Raw genomic sequence first — 16,217 nt, 5'->3', positions numbered from 1 at the left:
TCAATCGAGATCAGTTTCCTGTTCAATAGCTGTGAAAAGCGCTACCAGTTCCTGGTAACTGGATACAATAGCTTCTGTTGTTGCTAAATGGCCAGTCCATCGATGTTCTAGCAAACGTTTGAGCTTTGTACCCTTGTACTTCGTCATTATACTAGGTTTCCTAACATAGTTATAAATTGCGTCGCATACTTCAAAGAACTGTCGAATCCTGTTTTCAGTAGAAAGGGCATGTATAACAATTAGGTGCAACTGATGGTTAAAGCAGTGAACATACGGAATAGTTTTTCCAACTGAGTCTTGTAGTAATTTCTGTATACCGCCATGCCTCCCTGACATAACATTTGCGCCGTCGTAGCACTGACTAAGAATGTTTTTCTCGTTGATACCTGCACTCTTCAATACACTAAGAACTGCATTCACTATTCCTGCTGCACTCTGATCATTAATCTGCATCATCTCTACAAGATTCTCACATACTTGACCTCGAATTACATATCGCACGATTACAGAAAGATTTTCTACACCACTTTTGTCCCTTGTACAGTCGACTTTCAGAGTAAAAAACGAACAATCGCTAGAATTTACCCTGGAAGCAATATCTTCCCGAACTAAATCCGCTGCAATTTGAATCACTTTGTTTTGAATTTCGGGAGACGTGTATTTTGCATTTTTAGGAATAATGCCACTTATTTCACGCAAAGTTTGATCTCTCTTGCAAGTAAATTCAAAGAGTCTTAAAAACATACCTGATGCTTCAATGTCACTGTTTTCATTTAGGAAAATTTCCTCAACACTAGTACCACTTGCGCAGCTCATTGCTGATGACAAAGTATCGTTTTTGTTTGACGTGTCGTCTTTACCGCGCAATGGCAATTCGTTTGTAGTTAAGAAATTGATAGTCAAAAATACCAGTCAAATAATAACGGTACTTGTCCAGTTGTTTCTCTTGCAAGAGTGTCGAAACTCCCGAATTGCTAGCATCTCGCAGGTTCTTCTCCTTCCATTCAAGCACAGCAGTTTGGTGATTCTTTGATGCTGCGTGCTTAGCAAAACCCTTGTTGCGTTCTAATGCATGTTTCCAGTTCCTGTACTCAGTCAAAGTAAATGCATCGTCCGAGCTTGGTTTGAAAATTCTGCATGCAAAACAAAACGCTGCATCACGAGTAACTGAATATTCCAACCACTCTCTTCCATTGTACCAGTTACTTGAAAAAGAACGTTCTTTACCACCTGTTTTAACTTTGGGGAACACTGATAACATTGGCTGTCAAGGAAACTTATTATTTAAGTCACTTGGCACCTCACTAGACACTGAAATAATTTCTTCTCTTTTAGTTCTTTCATCTACTTCCCTTTTTTCGATGAAATGGGAGTCATCAGCTGCAGCAGGTTTCGTTATATCTGTCTGTCTCTTAAAATATTTTAACAACCAATATTGAGATTTTCCAAGGTTGCTAATTTACTTGATCGTGTTGAAAACGGTGATCAAATGGAAAAGACGGCGAGTGCAATGGTTTCAATCCTCATGCTTATCAGACAGACCTTCGTTACATAGCTAGTTGTGCCATTCTAGACACTACGATGTTTCTATGCTATTCCAGCTTCAAATATCGATCGGGGTGGATTTACACTGTATTCTTGATATTTATGATTCTTCATTTCGCTCAAAATATACTTTCTAAATAATATGAGCGAAAATTCTGTGCATTAATATTGTGACCGCAACATATAAGATCTTAGATGAATTTCAATGTAACCTTTCTCGGCACACAATTTTGTGAAACAAAAATTCTTTTCTTAAATGAGACAGGTACAAATATCTTCCAATCAGAATTTTGCGTTTGGGGGGGCACAAAATTCGTTTGGGGGGCCTGCCCCATCGTGCCCCCCTTGGCTACACCCGTGCCTTCTTTTTCACATGCTTTGTTACGGCCTCCTTGTGATATAATTGTAGACGTTTAAACACACACTCATCCAAAGGTTGAAATTTGTGCATAGTGTGACCTGGAAACCGCAAAAGAATAACACCATTCACCTTAGCTAGCTTGTGGATTACATGTTCTTTGAATGTGTTGTATCGCCGTCAAGTATCACCAACACTTTATCACTAACCGAAGGTTTCACAATTCTGATAAAATTCTGCGTCAGTTTCTAAAAAGCTATGAATTTATGTATCCAGTTTCAGAAACTTCGTGCTGCCATCCGGTGCGCACGTTTTTAAGTCAGTGCAATTTCGTTGCCGGTTAAATATTATTGGCGGAGGCACGAAGTGACCTCTACCACTGCAACAGCAAATAACAGTTGTATTTACACCTGTTTTCCAAGAAGATAATTTGAATAATCATGGGTTTCTCTCTTTCACCTATTATTTTCGGAGACTTCTTTTCCACTGTTGAAAGCCCACACTCATCTACATTGTAAATTTTAATGCATTTAAATTGGTTTCGTCAATAACCTTTTCTAATGTATCAAAAAAGATAGTCACGTTTTCCTTTCAAAGCCCTTTGGCCCTAGCGACAGATACATTTCCCGGTGTGTTAAATGTGGACGTCTTCATAATCCCATAACACCATTTTGTACCAGCCATTTTATTATCATGATTAAAATGATTCTTTAAATGAAGATTACGTTCTAAAATTTGGTATGCAAGTTTTCTCACTTCCCTCTTTGTCGAACTCATCAATGGTGATTCAAAACTAAGAATAGCTTCTTCAAGTTCCTTTTCTGCTTGTGTGGTTAGCGCTGCTTCTTTCCCGTTTATGGATGTGTGGGGATGTCGGTAGTAACCTTTTCCTACCTCTCCAAGATAATACCTAAAGAATGTCTTCTTGGAAATTTGATATTTCTCCAGAATTTGATTTAACCTAACTTTTCTTTCTCTAAATTCTTTTTTAGCCGTATCCAGTCTCCGGGCGTCCACTTCCCATATTAGCTCATAGGTTTCATTCCGTGTTGTTCCATTTTTAGTGCAACGAGAACATTGAAAAGGATTTAGCCTATAAACAAGCAGTCTTAACAGCAGTGGAATTTATGCAAGTAATAAGAGTGCGATTTCGAGAACAACATTTTGCATTCATTCTTCTCCTTTTAACTTTCTTTCATGGTAATCTACAAAGCATTGAAAATATAGTTAAGCATTATATGAGAACATAATGAATCGATTAAGAACTTACTCAGCAGATCACTGCAGGCTTAGGAAAGTCTCCCGAAAATTACGAAATCAAGTGCTTGTTTATGAAAACAACGACATATACCACACGCCATTCACTGATTTCACCAAAGAAGTGTTGTCATATTCAGAATAACAGACTTCCCGTCCAAAGCCCTGAAATTTCCAGATCGCTTCCAAGATTTCCGGCCAAGAAATAAATAAATATCCAACATTGTGAAAGTCAAAAAGTGGAAATGTGCTCACAAAAAACTAATGAACTTCCATTTTCTTCATATGAAATTCTCTATACAGAGTCACTACGATCACTATGCATAGGCAGACAGTATATGCAGCTATTGTACTCAATAGATGCACATATAAACACACAGGTACACACCCAAGTGAACTTTACAAAATGTATTTAAAAATGTTACTGGAGTACAAATGCAAACTATGCAACAAGAGTTTCTGTTTGAAATGTAACACACACTATATCTCTATACTTGACTCTAATGATAGAGTAGGTTTGTCGTTATTTTCCACAAGTACAGACGAGAGTGGTGAAAAATATGACTTGGGGTTGTTCGGAAAATTATGCAGTCTATGCTATTTGCCTGGAAGCTCGGCTGGACATCAATAACACTAACACAGTCAGATCCAATCCGATTTCTTTTCTTGGTTTTTACATCAGTCACAATGAAAAGTTCTTTCAGTCCGTGCATTCGAGCGTAGCAGTCATAAATCTATTTTTGCAAGAGTTGCAAGATTTGGAAAAGGCAGAACATTTTCAAAATTTTTAATTCTGCCAATGGAATACCATCAATATTTAATTCTGCAAATGCTTTTGCTCTTTGACAGAATCAAGGGCAGAGGGGGAAATTTGCCCATTCAGCGGCCACTGCTTCAGCACCCAGAAAAGTAGAAAAAGTAGAGGGCGGAACGGAAACTTCCTTTAAACTTTTTCTGTTTACAGTAAATGCAATGGTAGGACCGAGAATACACATTTCTTTGAAAATTTGATCTTGAAGCGGAAATCTACTTAAACTTCCATTGCAGCGCAACTGCAAAAATTTAGACATTTTAGTTTAAAACTCTTAATATCATTCTCTGGCGAATTCCAGTTTTGTAGAAATTTTGTGAAGTCCAGCCCTAAGAATATTTCTAGCAAAGACAAAACTTGAAATGATCTTTTACATTTATATTTTCACTTTCAAGTAGGTCTGCCTTTATGATATTTTGACAAAACTACTTAAATAGTTTATTACATTCCGCCCGCAAAGTATGAATGCTAACATTCTTGGATTGAAAAAATGCGTTAAACTAATTGAAATATTTTAACATGTTTTTAAGGGAGAGGAAATAAGCTTTTGTATACGGATTATCTAAATCGTTAAGAAAGGTCTCTGTATTTCGAAACTTGTCTTCCAGAGCTGCCACCTAAATAAAACTTCTATAGGCACATGCCAGTTTGGAGTACTCGCTCCATGCATTCATGCATTGAACACTACCTGGTTAGTGATGTTTTAAGATTTTCTTCCTTTCTTGCAAGAACTCTTGTATTTCCATAAACTGAGCTGAGCGTTTAGCACTAGAATACATATACGTTGATATAGAATGCAGAAGTTCTTCGGGACCACAAGGCAGTTTCTCACACACTTTACTAGCTGCGAAATGTGCTGAATGGCTAATAAACTTTAGTAGAACACAATATGGAACTAGATCTCGGAGCCTTGACATAAATGATTTTTTCCCCCAGCGTAACTGATGCCTCATCACTTGCCTTTCCCACAACATTTTACGGGAAATTCGTGTTTCTTAAGGCACTCATAAAAGATTCGAAGTGATTGTGCAGGAGAGTTTCTTGCATCCAGCTATATAAGTTCTAAAAGCTGTGTTCCAATGCAGCCTGCTATTGCAGAAACATATCTGACCCAGGCCTGTAGCCGGCCTCCAAATTTAGGGGGAGGGGGTTAATTGTAAATTAGTGTGGGTACACACACAGAGGGACGTGTGTGATGATGCATAATTTCTTATGCTCTTAAAACTAAAACTACAGCGTGAAAGATTATTATTAAAATTTTCCCTTGTAGCATTAGTACAACTGTACCTGAAAGCTAGAATACTGTGTATTTCCTTTTTATTTATTTGTTATATCAACAAAATATTTCCTCCATTTTCTCATCTTTAAGGAAATAAAAAAAATTTTTTTAAAAAAACAGTTGACCGAACGAACCAATCATTAAAATTTCCAAAGAATTAGTACAGGAAATACGTTTTTTTAGTTTTGGTCGACTGAAAAAATATTTGTGAAACTTGAAAATCTAGAGAGTAATTAGAATCAATACTATATTCAAAGAGATTTTACAGAGAAGGGTCTCAAAATCTTAAATCAATATTTTAAAATACATGTGGCCTGAAAAATATAAGCATATTGGAAAAATGAAATTAACATCTTACCTGTATTATTATTTACATCTCCTTAGATATGAAACTTTATATTTCTTCAAATATCACGCGCTCTATTTTGCACTTGTATTTCTGATCAGTTTTTTATGGTGATGTTCGAAAGAAATAATGATATGTTTATGGGTTTTTGCTATCTATAAATTTATAAATTTCATAAGATTAAGAAACGCAACACGCATGTATACACTCCTCATGTTGGCACACTATATAGTAGAAACAAGTTGAACATTTGAACAGTCACTAACAACACAATCACAGTATAAGTCTCCTTGTTTTGGATGCTGCCAATCTTAGAACAATTGTGTCCAGATCGAGGTTTATGGCGATGTTCTTGTTGTAACTCAACAAACAAGATCGGCTTTGCAGTCGTGAAACATCGATAACCTTTGAGGTCGTAAAACTGATGTCAAGAGGGAGAAGCAGTTTTCTACGGTAGCAGTACTACTTGGTATGGCTAGAGCTGCAGCTACCAAAAGATTAATTTCGGGAAAGGCTGCCCCATATGTTTGCAATTTATTACCGAATTCTTCAAGAGATGTTACATTCTGAATAAGTGTTTTAGCTAATTCAAGTTCAGCAGTTAAATTTTTCAATGCTTCTCAGTATTGTGGGTTGTGAATCAACAGTCCCTTTAACGGATTCAATTTTTCCACTGGTCCTAACTGAAGCAAGTACTTGCAAACAGCTGTTATAACTTCATTGTTGTTTTCTTGAAACCGATTTGTAAATTCACTGCAACAATGATCAATTATTTCGTAATATATTCGTAAATACTCTGCTTCATCATCACTTTTACCTTCAAAGTTAACACCACTAGCATCAACAATACTGTCAGAAAACACACATGGAAGATAACGTTTTCGTTTCAATTGAGGGTCACACCCGAAAGCATCAGATCCTTCTTTTACTGTATCTAAAATATCTTTGCATACAGTAGGTTTTCTCATTTCTTGCAGTTGACTTTGTACACTTTCGATTAATTTCAGTGCTGCCTCAATACCTAACTTCTGTTGTAGTAGTACAGTAGCTGGTTTCAGACACCCCAATACTTTCAACCATAATTTTTGAGAGGAAATGAAACATTGTCTGTTTCATTTGCCACAACAACCCAATAGCCTCCGTCTTAAGTTGCCCAAATTTACTTCCAGATGAGGAATCCGCGATTGACTCAAGTGTTTCTAGAATTAACTCCTTTTGTGAATGAACAACGCTAACTGATTCCAAATGCCCTGCCCATCTTTGGCTTAGCAATCGTTTTAGAACATTTCCCTCATAGATCTGTACAACACGTCCTTTTCTGAAAAAACACATACAATTGTTCACACAAATCAAAATAGTTCGTAACTTCCAGTATATTTTCAATAGAACGCATTACAACCAAGTGCAGTTGGTGGTCAAAACAATGGACAAACAATATTTCTGTGTTCAGTTCTTTTGATATCAAACTGTGAACTCCACCAATTGCACCTTTCACGACAGAAGCACCATCATATGATTGGGCAATGAGTTTACTAGAATTAAGCGTAAGCTCACTTAACACGGACATAATTTCGGACGTAATATTTTTAGCATCTTGGGAACGAAGATTCAAGATAGCAACACATCTTTCTGTTGGTTTCATATTAACGGTATATCGAAAGGCGATTGCTAAATCTTCAATGCTTTGCTTATCCCGTATTCCATCTGCCAACAGAGAAATGCATTTACTTTCTTGAATTTGATTCATAATGTTTCCTATAAGGGTATTAGCCATAACATGTATGATCTCATTTTGAATTTCGGGGCTAGTATATTTTGCGGTCGCTGGAACGGTCTTACATATTTCCGCAAGCTTTCTATCCTTCGTCATGGAGAAGTCAAACAATTGCAGAAAAAGTCCACTGAGAGTTCCTTTACATTCATAGTTGCCTCTTAAAGGGAGTTCATTAATAACTAAAAATTGAATCATTTCAGCTATCGATTTCAGGCAATACCACCTATTTTTTTCTACTAAGTCACTGCCCATAATTTTCCCAATAGTTTCTTCCGTTTCTTCCCTTTGTTCCTGTTCTAAATGTATACTCATTCCAAACTTGTGCGACTGGGAGTTGCAATGTTTCTGAAACCCTTTGTCTTTTTCTGTTGCGTACTTCCAATCACTGTATCCAGAAGTTACAAATACTGGATCCGAATTATTTGTTGGAAATTTCCTACACGGAAAACAAAAGGCTGAGTTCTCAATAACGGAGTATTCTAACCATTCCCTTGATTTGAACCAAGAATATTGAAATCGCTTCTGCCCTCCTGTTCTAGTTTCTGGATAAGACGTCAAGTAAGTATATGCAGGTTTGTCGATACCGAGGCCTGAAGGTACCGAGGATGCTTTTGAGGTATCATCTAATTTTTCGCTGCTATCTGTTACTATAGATAAGGTGTCTTTACTGATACTGATAATACTGTAGGTACTATACTAAAGTAATTGACTAAAAATGTGTAAAATATGAAAGAAATAAAGAAATCGAGATTTTTTTGACATGTCTGTTGACTCTAACAACATGAGTCATACCTCATTTTCTTCAGCATAAGGCAGCCTTTCAAATGGTACCACTCAAATTTCGCTATCGTGTACATGTGAAGAGAAAAATTGAGAAAAGGGATTTTTTCTTTTAAAAAATCCCCTTTTTCTTTTTAAAGGAGATTTTCCCGCTTCTGGTACACGATAGGGAACTTTGAGTGATACATTTCGAAAGCCTGTCTCATAATAAAACCAACGAGGTACAAACCATGATTCTAGGGTAAATAGTAATGTGTCAGGGATTTAAAAAATACTTCTCAAATATACCCTTTTTTAAAACCCATCGTCCATGTTTGTGATGTCACAGCCCCCAGACAGAGCACGCGAGGCTGCAAAATGTCCATAAAATATGTTTTATGATGCTTCCATATTTGAATGAATGCCAAAAAAAAAAAAAAAAAACGGTCTAAAGATCTTTACTAGAGACTTATAAAGCAAATTCCGAACGTCGACGCCATGGCACAGGTGTTGTGCCATCATAATTTAAAAGGGTTAAGCAACATTTTAAGAAAACAACATAGGACTTTTTAAGTTTGCATTAACACTTACTTTTTCTTTAAATATTTGTGTAAACATTATTGTAATATAAATATGATTTAATTTTGAATGATACATTAATTTTTTATTATTATTATATTTTGTTTGTTTTTTGTTTATTAATGTTTTCTTCGAGTAAACTTGGTATTATTGATTAAGATTTTTTTTTTAAATTACAGTATTTATTTCATCTCGAAAAAACTTTAACTGTACAGAGAGTTTATCTTTTTGTTTGTTCATAACAAACTTGTACGAAAAAAAAATAACGTCAGTATGTGAAGATATAAAATAATATGAGAATGTTTTATCATAGACAAAAAAGTATTTAGAATTATGATAAAATTATTTAACGCGAATAAACTTCGCTTTATTCATTTTAAGAATTACAGCTTTACGCAATCAAAGTAAAGTACGAAGAAGTATATATTTTTATTTATTTTACATTTATTGTTTGGTTTTAAACATTCTTTTTATTTTTCAGTTTCCTTTTTAAATTTTATTTTCAGTTTTAGATTTTTTTGTTTTAATTTGTACATTAATTTGTATCATTTTTAGTTTTCGAAGTTGGATTTCATGTATTGCAAATCGTATTTTATTAACATTGAAATAGAGTTTCATGTAATGAAACGAACATGTTAAGAATTAAATTTTCATTTTTGTATTTTATTTTCAGTTCTACATTTTTATTTTTATTTGTAGATTAATTTTTATTTATCATTTTTATTTCTCAAAATTTAATTTCATGTATTGCAAATCGTATCTTCTTAACATTAGAAATAGAGTTTCATGTAATGAAACGAAAATATTAAGAATTGCATTTGTTATTTTGCAAATTATATTTTATTTTTGTAAAGATTCATTTTTTTTTAAATTGCACTTACTTCTATCCCCCGCCGACGCGCTCCATGGTGGTCTGCGGACGTTCGTGAGGCTATCTCGGCTCATCGGCGCACTCTTACCATTTTTAATCGTCATCCACTGACGAAAATTTCCAGCGATTCCGCATATTGTTAGCCAGGTACTCCAGTTCGTATCTGATTGTGGGGTTGCTCACGTTGACTGAGATGTTTTAGTCTGTGGTAGTTATTTTATTGCTACTATTTTTTATATTTTCTCTCAGTTTTTAGTGTTGTTTTCTATATATTGTTATTGATCTATATTTTATCTTATTTATTATTTTATCTTCTACTTTTGCTTTTTTTAAGCAGCACTTTTGTTCATCCGAACCTTATTTGTTTTAGCCTTTCCTTGTTTTAATATTGCAGTACTTAGCAACCGAGTCAATCGTGACTGGGACATACAGCCTCGATGCTGAGGTCTCCATTAATTCTCCTACACACTCAATCAATCTAGTATAAATATGATAATCTTATGAACTCAACGACTACTTTCAGATATACGTTAAGGTTTAGTACTAGGTTGGATTTTTATAACGTACACATTTCAGGATATTATATATGTAATTTCATTTTATTTGAGATGTATGTTGTGGTACACAGATATAAAGATTTAGTGGAAATTCCATCAAAATCGCTGTGGAACAAGAGAATATGAATTGGTCATTTTGAAACGTTTTCCTTTATGAATGATCGACGAAATAAATTGATACTTTCTCCTGTACCAATGCTGTTTACACTAGATAATATTAAAAACATGGAAAATTCATTAGGTCATGACAGAAGCACTGTGAGTAATACTGAGGATAGATGTGAAGAAAATTAGGCAAAAGAGAAAGATACAAGAGAAATGCTAAACAAACACACAAAAATTAGAAATGTGTTCTGAAAAGTCATCATATATTTATTGTGTTTCTGAGAAAAAATATGTTCCCAGCAGTAAACGATCTTCAACCAACAAAAGTTAATGTTTAGCTGAAAACGTGTCAAATTAGCCCATTTACATAATAAAGTTCAGTAAAAACGCCCAACCAAAGAAGAAATAGTAAAAGAAGTTTCCCAACATTTAGAGGCAAAATTTCTCATTTTCTTCTTTATACAATTTATTCATGGAAAGGGGACTCCCTGGAGACAAGAGGAGAAGGATTTAGTTTTGTCATTGTATTACAAAGCCCAAATTCATACAAATATTTAACAGAAAGTTGATTCGCTTTACAATAAGAAAATGGTTGAATCAGATAAGAATTATGCTGGTATGTCTCGTAATTTGAGTAAGAAAATACAATTGGAATTCACAAGTATGATATGAGGAAGAAACAATCTGTAGTCTCGTAATGAATGAAATGACAATTCCTATCTTATAATTCTACAGAAGGGTTTAAGGATCGGTCGTAGGAAGGACATAGCAATGCACGCTCTGGTATTTATGACTCGTGGGATATTGTCCAAGTGGAATTTACTGATCACGAATTTTTTTTAATAATGGTCCAATTGATGCAAAGAAATTACCTCATATAATTATCTTATGTCGATTGTAATAGAAACAGGTTTAAAGCTAAAGGTAATAATATGTTATCAAAGTTTGTCAAATAGAAGTGCCTTAACCGCTTAACGGTTTTACCCGAATTATTACGTTCAAGGGCAATATGTAAATCTGGATTATCCCGAGTTATTACGTTGAAACTATATTTTTCCGTTCGAATCTGTATTTAAGCGAAATGTTTCGTTGTGAGAAGAAAAGGTGCAGGCAGCAAATCTTAACAAGCAAATTAACCGTCTTTTGTTTTGGTTTATTGACTTTTAAAATAGATCGTGTTAGCACGCATTTATGATAGATTTAAAATCTTATATATAAAAGAGAACGTACAAAATCCTTTGTTCCCTCATCACGCTAATACGGCTGAACCAATTTCTTTTATTTTTGGGGGGTTATTAGGATTTGGACCCTAGATGGTTTTTATCATATCACTTTAATTTTTAATTACTAGTGTCTTGAGATAATTGACCATTCAAGTGTCCATAACGTACAAATCCTTTGTTAGTTCATCATAGGTAAAAATAAACGTATTTATATGCAACCCGCATGACCGTGTCACTCGGCGGGTTAACATAAATGACAGGCGATATAATGTTAACATTTACTGCAATCTACTATGGTTTTTATCATATCACTTGAAAGCGAAAACTTCCGGGGTGACCGCAGCGAAGCGGGGCGGGTTAACAACATTTACTGCAATCTACTATGGTTTTTATCATATCACTTGAAAGCGAAAAAGTAAAAATTATCTAAGTAACAAAGTTTATTGCGTTCCGGGGTGACCGCAGCGAAGCGGGGTGAACGCTGCTAGTATGAAATAAAAAATATGACTTTTTCGGGACGTTTCTCTAAAATAAATTCGACCGTTAAGCGGTTAAAGTTCCTCGTAATGACTTAAGACATTCCAACTACTGCATTTAACGAAACTAGAATTTTCGTTATTTTTATATCCCTCATCTAGTGAAATCCATTCGTAAAATTTAATATTAAAAGATCTTACAATACGCAATATAATTTCTTGGAACGATGTTAGACATTTATTTTATTTGGAAGTTAATAAACTTACAAAAGCAGCATCAAAATTTAACTGAAATCATATAAACCCAAATTCCTTCCAAAAAATGAAAGTCAGTCTTTCTACCCAAGTCTTCAGTCATTTCGTCAGTTGTGGTGTGATGTCTGCTGTAAATATTGGGGATTAACAAATTCAACTGCTGTGGAAATAAGTATTTCTTTTGTTAAATTTAAATTACAACAAAAACAACACAAAGCAAATAAATTACTCACAACAACAACAAATACGAAAGGTGGAAACAAATTGACTCTGCTGTTTTTTATTCCCACCTTTCAAGTGCAGCACTTGTTCTGACAGTGACGATGTTAATACAGCATACCACAGCACATTACATATTACATTGCTCATAAAAAATAATTGTTTGGAAGTTAAAGTATTTTTAAGATAAAAGATTGTTATCTCCTATCCGTATAGCAATTGCAGAATTGATTGCTGTATATTTATAGCTAATGATGGTGATTCCTCTTCTAAATATTTGTCTAGTTTACTGAAACATGTGGATTCAACTGTGTGATATTTATCATTGTTGTGAAAATTATTGACAACCTTTCGAACTTTTAATAGTCCCCTACACCGGAGCCAAATTCCCATTAAGCAATATTTGCCACAATACGCCCTCTGTCGATCCCTCATATAAATGTATAAGATATTAGAAATTTGCAGCAATCAGTGTGCTGGAAATATTTCGACACACTCGGTAATAAGTACTATCATTGGTACTATCTATTACAAGCGAATGGATCTGTACTCTTGCGCATAATAATTGATAACTGAAGTTAAGATAGTTTTAACACTTTAATATAATTATTGTAGATATTTATTACACTAAATATTAAATGTTTCAAAATGTTTCCAAGTGCATGTTATATGGGAACATGAATAAAGCAAATAATCCAATATAAGGTTGTCACAAACGATTGGAGCTGTTTCACGAAGCTTTACAATAATATAGAGTAAAGCGGGGCAAAAGGCCGCACTTAATGTTTAGCATGCTATTGTTGCTATACCAAAAACATGAATGAATGAATGAATGAATGGGGGTTAATGGGGACGTCAGCAACGAGGCTATATGTCCCCGTCACGACTGACACGGTTGCTCTGGATTAAAAACGTAAACAGAAAAAGCTTAAAATACCAAAGCACAATAAACAAGTGCTGCTAAATAATAAGAGAAAACGAAAAACAGAAAATAAAAGAATAAATAAGCTAAAACAGATAACAATAACAATATATAGAAAACAATAAAAGCTAGCAAATGGTAAAAATTTAGCAGCAATAAAAAGCGAAAACACACTAAAACAGCTCAGAGAACGTGAGCAACCTCACAAGCTTTAACAAAGTCAAGTACCCGGCAAACTATATCTCTTGAATCCCCCAAAGCGCGGGTAACAACAGAAGGCAATCCGAAACGTTCTCTGAGAGCTGAGTATTCAGGACACTCAACAAGAATGTGCCGAATACTCAGCGGGACTATACACTCCTCACAGTACGGACGGTTCAGTCTTTGCAGCAAGTAGCCATGCGTCAGATGAGAGTGTCCGATACGCAGACGCGCCAGGAGCACTTCATCTCGACGACGATGGCACGAGGACGTACGCCACTCACCTAGGAGTGGTTTGACTGCATGCAATTTATTTTCAATGGCCTGGTCCCAATCGGCTTGCCAGTGAGAGCGCATCAAGATGTGAAAATAGGAACGAAGATCGGAGCAAGGAAGGCTATGCTCCAGTGCAACCCCGGCCAAGGCGGCGTTCTTGGCGGCTGTATCAGCAAGTTCGTTTCCCCGGATGCCGACATGACCCGGCACCCAGCAGACAACGACGACACAACCCTGTTGCTGCAATTGATGGCATCTCAGAAGAATGTCCTGCACGAGAGAGTGCATACTAAAGGCATTCTGTATACTCAGAACCACGCTCTGAGAATCGGTGCAAACAAGCACACGACGTAATGAAAGCGTGAGAGCATGGTCCAAGGCAAGCTTAAGTGCAGTCAATTCGGCAGTGTACACGGAACACAGGCGATGCAAATTGAATTCTGAGCTGCCCTCGTCGGTGACAAAGGCACAGCCTACAGAATCCCCATCCTTAGATCCGTCCGTATAGAACACACTAAAATCGGGGTACTGATCTAACACTGCGGCAAACTCTTGCTGGTACACCTGGGAACTAGTTTGCTGCTTCGAATTCACAGACAAACGTAAATCATGCCGAGGTAGACGAAGCAGCCATGGTGGAATAGCACAAAAGCGAACCAACGAAAGACAGGGCCACACGAAATCGTCGGCAAGAAGGCTCTCGCACGCACGGATGTACCATGGACGTGTAGAGCGAGGACGTGCAGCATAGCGCTCGTATATCCGACCACCACGGAGACATGGTCTACACGGGTGGTCGGGAATACAACGCACATGCGCAGAATAATTAAGGAGTAGTCTACTGCGACGATATACTAACGAAGGTTCATTGGCTTCAGCATACAGGCTGGTGACGGGACTCGTTCGGTAGGCGCCAGTAGCAAGACGAATACCCAGGTGATGCACTGTGTCAAGTTGTCGTAACAGAGAAGCACGAGCAGAACCATAGACAATACAGCCATAGTCTAACTTGGACCGAATTAGACTACGGTACAAACGAAGTAGAACAGTACGATCAGCACCCCACGTGCGGTGGGAAAGGACACGAAGGAGATTCAGAGCTCGAAGACAAGAGTATTTAAGATTCCGAATATGTGTTGCCCACGACAAGCGACGGTCGAACACCAGACCCAAGAAACGGACTGTATCAACGAATGACAGACGGGTGCCATTGAGGTACAAGTCCGGGTCAACAACGCACGTACGCAGCCGGCAGAAGTGAACACATTGGGATTTCTCGGTAGAAAAACGAAATCCAGTCTCATTCGACCAGCGAACAAGACGATTCAGAGTCAGTTGAAGCTGTCGAGTAACGCCGCGAAGATGACGGGAGCGACAGAAAATTACAAGGTCGTCAACATAAAGCAAACCAGACACAGGAGCCTGGATCTCCGAAAGAACGCTGTTGACGGCGACAGCAAACAACGTGACACTAAGGACACTGCCTTGTGGAACACCATTTTCTTGTACAAAGCGCTCTGAGAGATTAGATCCCACATGCACTATAAAGTGTCGCTCGTGAAGAAAATTCGAGATGAAGTGGGCCATATGCCCACGGAGACCCCAGTCATGTAATTGTTTTAGGATTCCGTAACGCCACGTGGTGTCATACGCCTTCTCTAAGTCAAAAAATATAGCGACAAGATGTTCGCCGTTGAGAAAGGCGTCTTGAATATGACCCTCAAGATAAGCAAGATTGTCTGTAGTGGATCGGAAACGACGGAATCCACTTTGATGCTTGCTCAGAAGTGAATTGGATTCCAAATACCACACCAGGCGCTTGTTGACCATGCGTTCAAACAGCTTACAGACGCAGCTCGTGAGAGCAATGGGTCTGTAGCTCGTGGGGATAGTTGCGACTTTGCCTGGCTTCAAGATAGGAAGAACGAGAGCCTCACGCCAAGCCGGTGGAAAAAACTCCTCGACCCAGAGGCGATTATACAGTTGCAAGAGAGCAAGCTGTGTATCGCGGGGGAGGTTGCGCAACATCTCGTAGGGTATACGATCAAGCCCTGGAGCAGTATTGGATGATTCACGAAGAGCAGAATCAAATTCAACGAGGGTGAAAGGAGCATTGTAATCTTCGCTGTTGGCGGTACGGAAGTTTAACGGGTTCCGCTCTAAACGCGCCCTAATGGGAACGAATGCTGGAGGATAATGATTAGACGCAGAGATAGATGCAAAATACTGGCCCAAATTGTGTGCTATCTCCGAAGGGTGAGTAACTAAGACACCATTCACAGACAAAGCAGGAACATCAACAGGAGGAGTATTACCATTAAGAGAGCGGACCCGACGCCACACAGTGGACATTGCTGTGCGACTATTGATGGACGAAACGTAATTCATCCAGCTCTGGCGCTTC

At 37.1% G+C, this 16,217-nt stretch overlaps 1 protein-coding gene across 1 annotated transcript; it reads right to left on the bottom strand.

Moving 5' to 3' along the window:
- On the bottom strand, positions 1–816 carry LOC145689544 (zinc finger MYM-type protein 1-like). Its single transcript, XM_081763721.1, has one exon. It carries the CDS (start codon positions 814–816, stop codon positions 1–3), a length of 816 nt encoding a protein of 271 aa, XP_081619847.1.
- Between the last annotated feature and the right edge of the window lie 15,401 nt (positions 817–16,217).

The sequence above is a fragment of the Thermobia domestica genome, chromosome 7, assembly GCF_964235325.1.
Source record: "Thermobia domestica chromosome 7, izTheDome1.hap1.1, whole genome shotgun sequence".
In the NCBI taxonomy this organism is placed as follows: Eukaryota; Metazoa; Arthropoda; class Insecta; order Zygentoma; family Lepismatidae; genus Thermobia; species Thermobia domestica.
The sequence above is the reverse complement of the archived record's forward strand: the minus strand, read 5'-3'. Positions and strand labels throughout refer to the sequence as shown.